The sequence below is a fragment of the Simochromis diagramma genome, unplaced genomic scaffold, assembly GCF_900408965.1.
Source record: "Simochromis diagramma unplaced genomic scaffold, fSimDia1.1 OVJJ01000293.1, whole genome shotgun sequence".
In the NCBI taxonomy this organism is placed as follows: Eukaryota; Metazoa; Chordata; class Actinopteri; order Cichliformes; family Cichlidae; genus Simochromis; species Simochromis diagramma.
Genome location: NW_024386801.1, coordinates 21,607,994 through 21,619,008, shown reverse-complemented (window position 1 = coordinate 21,619,008; position 11,015 = coordinate 21,607,994). Strand labels below are relative to the sequence as shown.

At 38.9% G+C, this 11,015-nt stretch overlaps 1 protein-coding gene across 1 annotated transcript; it reads right to left on the bottom strand.

Moving 5' to 3' along the window:
* Positions 1–3,442: 3,442 nt before the first annotated feature.
* On the bottom strand, positions 3,443–8,250 carry cav2 (caveolin 2). Its single transcript, XM_040026531.1, has 3 exons — positions 7,975–8,250; positions 7,531–7,718; positions 3,443–6,480 (listed from the first exon to the last, which is right to left on the bottom strand). Exons 1-3 carry the CDS (start codon positions 8,122–8,124, stop codon positions 6,330–6,332), a joined length of 489 nt encoding a protein of 162 aa, XP_039882465.1. The 5' UTR covers positions 8,125–8,250; the 3' UTR covers positions 3,443–6,329.
* Positions 8,251–11,015: the final 2,765 nt, after the last annotated feature.

Below are 11,015 nucleotides of genomic sequence, written 5' to 3'. Positions count from 1 at the left end.
AAGGGTGTTTGTAGCCGGCATGGAATTTCTTATTTAGGGATCACAGCAGAGTATAATACGTTTTTTGTTCAGTGAAACGTGGGAGTTAATTGAACCTGGCAAGGTGTGGACACTTGCCATACCTTAGCCTACGGGGAAAAATCCAAGTGGTTATAATGGATAGAGGGAAGAAAGAAATATGTAGTTCAGCTATTTCAGCACATCTAAAGTCACGCCTGTCATCAGCTGCTTCATAAGATCACATTTATATTTTGGTTAGTGAACCCAGTTTTTCAAGGTGTCAGCTTCATCAGGTTGTGAAGTGGTGCTGGCCACTCTGGTCTGTTTACATTCTTGTGTCAGCTCATCGTGGAGAGACGCCAGCTGGCACCCTGCTGTTTTCAGCCAGAGGGACTGCGATAGAAACAAATTTTAGGTGCGTCTCACTGGCATGTCAATAAAAGAAACGGGTTGGCACAATGATGAAGTTGTTTTTACATTTTTCAAAGCTCTCATTTGCTTTTAGTTTTAGAGCAACATGCACAGAGATGTCAGCTCTTGCCTTCCTCAGTGTGAAAGCTTATCTCAGTTCAAGGAAGAGTAACTCCTCTTTGCTGTTTATTTTGAGGAGCACCTTATTTCTTATTAACTCTGGGCTATTCATTTACTAATTCATTTAGTAATTGGGAAAAATGGATGAATATTTTCTCGTAATTAAACAATTGTATTAATAACAGTAATAGCTAATAGTATCTCCACACAGTGGAAGTAGGTAAAGTGATGAATGATTAAAACTAAAGGCTAAAAGCTATTGATGAATTATTACAAGACCTAACCATTACTGAAAAATTATTAGTTGAACATAATAGCTGAGAAAATATTGCTGTGTGGCTTTATTGCTGAGAATCATAACACGAGGAATGAACAAAGGGAGAAATCTAACTTTGAGACACAGGAGAAAGAAACACACAGTTTGGCAGAAGACAAAGGGAAAGCCAGGCAACATACACACCAGGTAATTACGGAGATAGGAAACACCAGGGAAAACAGCTGAATGGAATCTAAGGAGACAATGGGAAGCTTAACTAACACAACCTACAGGAGATGAGTGACTATCAGAATAAAGCAGGAAGCAATAAACACTGAGACCAACACATGTGAACTTCACACAGCGGCAGGAGATAACTGCAGAGACATGACTGACTGAGGAGAAAGGGAACACAAAAGATGATAACAAAAGATGACATAATCTTATGAGAAACACAGACTGGAAAGAAAGGGAAGCTAAGAAGCACAAGGAAACATTATGCTGAAAGGACTGGATGCAGAGCTAGAACAAAAACCGTATCTCAAAATCCAAAACAAAACAAGCTCACAGAAAACTCAAAACATGCCAAAACTCAAAACGCTGGAACCATGACAAATATATACTGTAAGCTGAAAATATTTCAGAAATGTTTAAAATGCATTTAGAGGTTAAATAGTATAAGCATATGTCTAAATTGTTGAAAAGGCTAAAAGTAATGCATAAATGCTCAAATCTGTATGGAAGTGAATAAATAGCTTTGACCAAACTCACCAGTGACAATTTGATTGTTTTACTCAACATTTCAATAAGCAGGTGTATAAAATTCTTCAATAAATTCAAGTGAAATGAGTTCAAGTGGACATGTTTGAACATGGCGCCATGTAGGGATACAGGACTGTGTTGGTTCCAGTTTAATACAATTACAGTAAAGTGCAGACGTATAATGTCATACAAGACACCAAATAAAATTATTTTTAAAAACCTGAAGCACTAATGTTTCTTTGGTGCATAATGTTAAGATAAAAGAGTGCACCAATGAAGGTTTTGTAGACTTCAGTTGTTTGCATTTTGCTTCATTGTCTCTGCAAAAGAACAAGTCTAGTGTAGGCATCATTTTTCTTCTTGCTTTCATTTATTATGAAGTACTGTAATGCTTTTTCTTTTTGTTTTTTTAGAAAGCTATTCTATGAATAAACACCTGGTTAGCCTCCTTGAGTTCACTGGGTGTGGCACTGAAGTGAGATCAAAATAACCAAATGAGCACCTGCTTCAAACAAAGATGTTACTTTGCTGAAGCCTGGAAGAGAAGCTTACACCAACTGCTACTAACACTGTGGAAAATATTAGCAAATTTAAGTAACATTTGTGCAAATAAGACTGCACATTGTGCGCTAGCATGACTTTTGTTTATGTAAGTTGAGGTGCAAAAAACATTGTGAACTGTGGCAAATTTCAGATGATGCAGTTTAAGTTGATGCTGAGAATATTAAAAACACTTAATTGCCACTCAGAACACTGAGAAGACAGAAAAGTCATGAGGATATGGAACAGCAACTGGATTCATTACACATTAGTGTCAATTGCTTAGAAATTACAAGCAAACTTATTATAATTTGCATTTGCGCAAAATTAAGTGGAAACAATACTAATAGAAATTCTTGAGTATCAGGACGGAGTTAACTGTGATAGGAGAATAAACATAGCCATAAGGGTATCAGGTCAATGCAGGATCATTTTTTTAAATTATTGCTTTTTTAAACATATATGAAATGAAATTTTTACATTGCATGATATGCATAGGGCAGCAACAGCAGTGTGGTGCTTAGCACCATTACCTCAGAGCAAGAAGGTCCTGGGTTCAAATCCAACAGCCAGGTGGGGCTTTTCTGTGTGCAGTATGCATGTTCAACTCCATATGTCCCTGTGGATTTTCTTCTGGGTGCTCTAGCTTCCTTCCAGAGTCCAAACAAATGCAATAAGTGGTTGTAGTTGCGAATATGAGCATCAGTGCTTATCTATCTTTACACTGCTTATGTTCTGGGTTGATTTAATCCACAAAGAACAAGAGTTGGAGGTCAAAAGGTCAAAGTGAAGAAACTCTTTGGCTTGTTTTAGGCACTGGTTGCTGGAACACGCCAGAAAACAATTTCACTGCATTCAGACGTTCCTTTAATTTCCTTGTAGTTATACAATAATACAGTGTTGTGTTTCAGGCTGGGCTGTGATTGGCTAGCTGAAGCAATTTACCAGACAAAAAGAGAAATGCCAGACACAACAGCTCAACTTGCACCTCAAAATATTTTATAATTTGAAAACTCAGCTTTAGATGGACAGAGTTCAAGAGAGAACTGTGTTTGAGTCTCTTCATTTGGTCAAAGGGGAACATCATGAATGTCTGGATAAGAGAACACTCTTCATAAAACAAACAAACAAAAAACTTCTGTGTAGCATTATTAGTGTTAATGCCACGCAGGCGTGCAAATCTAACAGCTAAAGCCTCAGGTCATGTTCCATCAATGCACAGCTCATCTTTGTATAGGAAAGTGTGTTATGAAATCTCAGCAAAGTGATTTATGAGACTATTTTGGCACTCACCTGCACATCACAACCACACTGATCTACTGTGACAGAAAGAAGAAACCACACACAGAAGAATTACCTTAAGGAAAAAAAAGATCTTTATTTTTGTCATGAAGGACATATTTATTGTTAAAATAAGAGTTTCATTCCAAAATGTGTCAATGTTGTGTAAAACAGTAACTAGAAAAATTAAAATCAAACTCATAAAAGTAGCATCATTACTGTTAAAGTAAAGTAGTTTAAGTAGTTTTACTTTAGTGACAAGTGAATACCTTACAGTATTATAACCTTTTTGTCTTTAATGAATATATAGCCTGCGCTAGAATAAAAAGCCCAGATAAAATGTTGTGGTTTCATACTGCTGCTGCACACAACTGTCTTCCACCTTCAGTTGTACAACTCTACTTTAATGGTCATCCAAGAGCTGACCACAAAGCCCAACAAAATGCATTGAAACAAAGCATTGCATCATACAGCGTTCAGCTTTTTGATTTAAATGTTCAGCAGGTTAGCCAGCAGTGCAACAACCAGTACATGCCAATGTAGCTTTTATTTCAACTGATTCATCTTCCTTGAAAAATCTGAATTATGATCTACTATAAACTTAATTGCACTGAACAAGTTTAACTTTTGTTGTGTGTCCATTTCGGATGAACCCATTTTACTATCTCCAACAAGAGACTACAACGTTAGCGACTAGCTTCTAATGAAACTATAGCATCTACTTAAAAATTCTGATATTTGTTACAAGACTACAAAGGACTGCAGAAACTCAAATATGTGGAAATGTTGGTCAGTGTTACCTGGATGTAGCATCTGTTTATAACATGAGCCACAACAGTGAGATAATACAGTATGTGAGAGGTATACAGGCGTTTTAGCTTGCTGTCAAGTTTTTCAGACTTCAAACAGTAAAAGCAACTAACCAAGCAACAACATACACATTCTCATCCCGAGGCACCAAACAGGAGGTATAGCTGGAAATGTATACCCATCACTCACTGCTTGGTAGTGTAAGATTATAAACTAAAGCTCTGAAGATCAGTCCAAATGGCAGCAAATAACCTAGCGTTTCCTTAGTTGGAATCCTAATCAGGTATTTTTATGAGAGCTGATGCAAAACCTTAAAGGCTATTTTGAATTTTCAGTGTGATAATCCATCCATCCACTGCAGGGTGGAAAGGTTCTGGAGTCTATCCCAGCTGTCATAGAGTGGGAGGCAGAGTACATCCTATAAATCACCAGTCCACCCCAGAGCTAGCACAGAGACATACAGTCATCCAGGCTTATTCAAACCTACAACCAATCTAGAACCACTAAGCAACTCATCATGCATGTCTTTGGGCTGTGGGAGGATGCCGGGCACCTGGAGAGAACCCACGCAGGCACAAAGAGATCATGCAAACTGCATACAGAAAGGCCACAGCTGGCCAGCAAATTCATATCTCTTGCAGCGATGCAACAGTGCTACCCACTGTGCTTCCCTGTATGTTGTTACAAAAGTAGTCACAGATTTCTAAAGAAGAGGAAATGTAACAACCATCTCATTACTGGAATGAACATATGTTGTTCAGTTCTGTCAGTGGCTTTGACAGAAATAATTTCTTTTGACGGTCTGTGAATGAGAAGGGATGTGCGGACTATACCAAAGTTTGGTTTTAGACCGTGAGTGTCTAAGGTGGGTTTGCACTTGACAGAAGTGCACAGTGAAAACAGTACAAAAGCAAACAGACATATAAGCATGTACCTGACACGCAGACCTGACTGCTGCACTGATGCTCTCAATAACACATTTTAAACTTTGGACTGTGCAGATCATTGCAAGTAGGAGCTGTGCAAGCTTATATTTCAAATTAAACATTTATCAAAACCACTCCAAAATGGTAAAAATCATGTCATTTTTTAAATGAATTCCAGCTGTAGAAGTATTCCAAATCCCAGCTCACTAAGCTGCTGTGCTGCAGTAAACAGAGCTTATCCAAAATGCATGTACCACAGTCTCACTCAGCTCAACCAAGGCTTCAGTCGAATGAAATACGGAACTCCTTCATCACACTGTAGTAAACTCTTTGTCAGATGTCAGTGTCTGTCAATCAAGAACTAGTTGTCCCATAAATAATAAATTAGAAAGGCCCCTCTAAAATGATCTACAATCCTGTTTATATAACATAATTAAATAACTGTATGCTCCATACATAAGCAAATGCCTATTATTATTGCTGATACAGTAAAATAAGGCTGCAAATGTGCAACAAGCTGCTTCATAGCGCTTAATATTCCAATAAACTGCTCTTGAGCAAACTATTCGGTTCATTACATTAAACTTCCAGCTGAATGCTTAATAATATACACAATATATATAGATAAAAAAGCAAAAATATTACATCTCTTAGCAAGTCAGCAATATGTTAGGTTGAACAGCAACAATTTTTACAACTCTGCCACCCACAAAGGAATGGAATGACAAACATCTTTTGGTCACAATCAGCAAAACAACTCCATTTTGGGTGGTGCACACAAGCTGTCTGCAAATATATGAGGGTTTCATTAGATGACTGCATGTGCAGATTTGCTTATTTGCAAGTAATGTTATTTGCATTGTGTCTTTGCTTGATACACTGAAAAGGGTTAGTGAAATATGTTCATAGCATATCTTAAATTTCTAATTTTCTAATGTTTTAACCTCGTTTCACTCAGACTGAACACAGGTGTGCTTTTGCTGTTTCAAACCATTCATTTGATGTGTTCTGAGAAAAAGCAGATCAGATTATATGTTTGACAAACTTAGCCCTCATGGCCACATTTTTCAAAAAAAAAAAATCTACAGAATATTACTTTGCAATAACATCCACCAGGATATCATATTTCACTTAGAGCTGATGTATCCTACTTGCTTCAGTCACTCTTTCGTCACTGACTCCAGTCCCCCCGGCACATTTCTTTCTCCCCAGGGACAGAAGTTTCAGTTTTCTGTAGCCTTGACTTGAATGGAGGACAAGATTTTCCCCATACTGTGGAAAAGCGGTGTTACGAGAATGTCCGTCAGACTCCTCCACACAATGTGGATAGACGGTAAGAGCATCATGAAGCTCTGGATCATAGGCATCACCACCCTGGAGGAAGAAGGTCAGAGGGTCACTTTTCTAGGCATGGAGGTTTCATCACAGATTTCTGTTTTAAACTAATGTCTGGTATTTGTGTTGCCAGAACAGTTGCTCTTGTTATTGTCTCAGCTGTTAAAAAAGTTTATAGGTCCTGTCTAGAAAAAGATGAAAGATGGTCATCATACTGCATTTTGAAGTTTGTTTCAGTGTATTGTGAAGCTATTTCCTCCCTTGGAATAACACCCCCTGTGTATGGTCTCCCACCCAAACATTCCTGATACACTGCCCTGTTCTGGTGATGCCTACCTGTGCCTGACTTTCTCTTAAGCTTATAAGCCCCAAGAGAGCTCAGTTAGGTGAAAGGTCATGTACAAATTACTCTACAGTGCTCCGTGCACATCTAAAGAATGTCCCACTCTGCTCTGAAAACAGGCTCCAAATGCTGCTAGAGCACCCTCTAACTGACATGGGACATAGGACATTTTTTCCATCACTACTAGGGGAACTCAATGTTCCTCACAACTTTCCATAAGGTGTTCATTACTCCACATAAAATGTTGTTTCATCAAATAGACTCTTTGGGTTTTGGTTGAAGCTCATGAGCGCTACAAACCTAGCAGCACCTGGGTGCTGCAGACATATAGAGCTGACATAAGCATGACATAATTTTCCAAATATAAGAACAAATTGCTGACATAATGTTTCAATGCCACACTGGATATGATGTTGACTGTAAAAATAACCTGTGTCAATGTTTGCCTAAAGAACAGAACAAATATAGTGGAAAGCCGCAGGAGTTCATAATGTTGATGCGATGATCTAAACAAGGTAAACAGAATAAGGTAATAATTAACGTAACACTCTTGGAAATGTTGATATTTTGCATACTAGTTAATCTTTATGAATTAAGATGTCTTCTCTACAAATATTCTACTAATCTACTGTAAGTTCACTGCTTTTCAACATTAACTTGTTACAGTGGGATCATTTGTGTGTTCACATATTGTTGTCTGAAAATACTGTTTAGCACAACCTTGCTGCCTGAGAACAACTCCTTACCAGATGTGAACACAGCTGAGCACTCCAAACACTATCCCGAGGATGAAAGCCACGGGCACAGCAAGCAGAGTAGTCAACAGGCGGTAAAAACCGAATTTGACCAGCTCAAAGGTGGCGTGGCTTCCAATCCACACTCTGTCAAAACTGTGTGTGGAAATGGGCTCCGCGATGACATCTTCAAAGCCCACCTGTTAGGTCACAAAAGTCATAGGGCAAGCAATAAAAACATAATCAGTAAACCGAGGCAGGAAAGTGTTTGAATGTGATGGATTAATGCGCAGGCAGCGACTTCCAGGTATTCATACTGCAGATTAACAATCTTGCTGGACTACAAAAAACATCCAATAATAGTGCAATAGGCTATACAAATAATTCATCTGGACAGCCTTCACCTTTTGTAGTTTCAATTTCAAAGTATCACCCAACACATCGCACAGACTTTACCTTCAGATGTGGGTTGATATCGTTTGGATCTCTGTCGGGTGACGCTGTATACACTTTCCCCTTGTTCGATAGAATGGGCTCTATCGATCTGTTGAACTCATCTTCGTCCATAATTATGCTGGTATCCAATTTCTCCTTCTCTAAACCCATTTTGTCGAGTCAGGCCGGGAGACGGTGCAGGGAGAGCGGCTGGTGACGGTGCGCTGTGCGCTGTGCGCCCGACTCAGTGGCACCCCGCCCCGTACGGAAGTCAGCGCAGCGTGGAGCAGAGGAGACACAACAAGCCCAAAGTCACTTCCCTGGAGCATTTCAACATTTTAGCAATGAGAGACGCCACTGTGCACTTTACTGGACTTGTATCATGAGCCATTGAGTCCCAACAGTCCTCAGGGTTAATTACTGGCTAAACAAACTAGCCTTTTATAGACATGTGATTGAGTGCGATTATTACACAGCCTGCAAGGCTTTTCTTCTCACAGCCCCAAAACTCATATTTATATATATAAAAGGTTTGTTATTTGTGAAGTTTTTCCAAAACAAACAGCGATGCTTTGGGAAATGCATCCACCTACATTCCATGTCTGCTTTGCTCCAGGCCTTTTATTTTGGAAAGGTACACCGAGATGTTTATTGCCACAATAATTTGTAATGTACAAAGCCTGGTTATTATTGTTGAGCACAATGTTCCACCTGTTGAGCTGATTTACCACATATTTTCTCTTTTGGTTTTTGGTCTGCATAGATTTATTGCCCTCTGACTCTTTCATGCTCTGAACCCACCAGCCAACATTGTTAGAATAACTGCAGGTCTTCAGATGTCTAAAGAGGAACAACAACAGGAAGACATTCTCCTCAGGCTGTTGGAGAAGAATTCGCTTCTGAAGACAAAAGTTTTACAACTTCAGAAAGTTGGTTAGGGGTTAACTTTGAGTCATTTTGTGATGCTTGTGATGCTGCTAAACTGCAGTTAAAATATGAAGATATGGTTATCGAATCATAATAGGACAAGAGGGTGGTAGTAGCTCAAGAAGGAAAACAAGTCATCTACTAATTGTATGGTTGGTGGTTCAATCCCTGGCTGCTCTAGTCTGCATGCCAAACAGCTAGATATCAACCAAGTTGCTCTCCAATGCATCCATCAGTGTATGAATGTGTGTGAATATTAGTTAGAAAGCACTTGCATTAAAGAGACAAATTGACCAAAGCAGAAAAGTGCAGTCTGTTTACACACTTGTGTTTTCTGGAGTTAGTAAACATGACAGTTTTCTTAAACAGTTCAGTGTGTTCAGTTTGTCATATCTTCAACCGTGAAAATATCTGAATGTTTGGGAAAAGAAACATTTAAACCCAACTAAATGTTAATATTCAGGATACAAAAGACATGAAATTACGCTACTGTATCAGTGGTAGCATTGTACATCTACCAATGAGCTTTCAGCAGAAACTGAGACAGATTTGATTGTTTAATCTCTCCTATGCACTTATCTCTAAAAAAAGATGCTCTAAGTATTTTTCTTTTCCAAGGATGCAATCAGCTAAAGTCCTGTAAGAACACGATTATTACTAGTGCCTTCTAAACTGCTAGAGAAAACAAAACATGCTCTGGAGTGGGCTGGGAAAAAAATACAGAAAAATGTGTTATTTACCAATAAATGTCAGACAGTAGTGGCGATAATAGAAAGGTATATTATATACAGGTATATATAGAAGACAAACTGAAGACAGAATGATACCAAAGTGTATTAAAGCCAAACCCAAAGTAAACCACAGTGTTGGCAATATTGAAGTTTGGTAGTGTTTTGTGTCCTACTGAGTCTTATACCTGCAATGAATCGACACCACTCTTACCAAAGAGAAGTGGAACTTTTTTGTCCAAATACCTACTCCACCCTCTTCTTTGTTGTGGAAAAAGGATTACTATTGCAGGAGTCACTTGATGACCAAAGAAGACTAAAGAGTGCTGACTGTGGTGGACTCTCCTCTACAGTCACTTAACTGCAGCCTCAGTTAACAAACCAAAGATTTCTGAAGGTCATTGGAAAATTGACGGATCGTGCTGTGATAGCATGGATTACGTGATTTTAAAGGGGTAAACAAAAGAAATAGAAATTATTGCATATATGTTCACTGTGATAGTACAGGGAGTGCAGAATTATTAGGCAAGTTGTATTTTTGAGGAATAATTTTATTATTGAACAACAACCATGTTCTCAATGAACCCAAAAAACTCATTAATATCAAAGCTGAATGTTTTTGGAAGTAGTTTTTAGTTTGTTTTTAGTTTTAGCTATTTTAGGGGGATATCTGTGTGTGCAGGTGACTATTACTGTGCATAATTATTAGGCAACTTAACAAAAAACAAATATATACCCATTTCAATTATTTATTTTTTACCAGTGAAACCAATATAACATCTCCACATTCACAAATATACATTTCTGACATTCAAAAACAAAACAAAAACAAATCAGCGACCAATATAGCCACCTTTCTTTGCAAGGACACTCAAAAGCCTGCCATCCATGGATTCTGTCAGTGTTTTGATCTGTTCACCATCAACATTGCGTGCAGCAGCAACCACAGCCTCCCAGACACTGTTCAGAGAGGTGTACTGTTTTCCCTCCTTGTAAATCTCACATTTGATGATGGACCACAGGTTCTCAATGGGGTTCAGATCAGGTGAACAAGGAGGCCATGTCATTAGTTTTTCTTCTTTTATACCCTTTCTTGCCAGCCACGCTGTGGAGTACTTGGACGCGTGTGATGGAGCATTGTCCTGCATGAAAATCATGTTTTTCTTGAAGGATGCAGACTTCTTCCTGTACCACTGCTTGAAGAAGGTGTCTTCCAGAAACTGGCAGTAGGACTGGGAGTTGAGCTTGACTCCATCCTCAACCCGAAAAGGCCCCACAAGCTCATCTTTGATGATACCAGCCCAAACCAGTACTCCACCTCCACCTTGCTGGCGTCTGAGTCGGACTGGAGCTCTCTGCCCTTTACCAATCCAGCCACGGGCCCATCCATCTGGCCCATCAAGACTC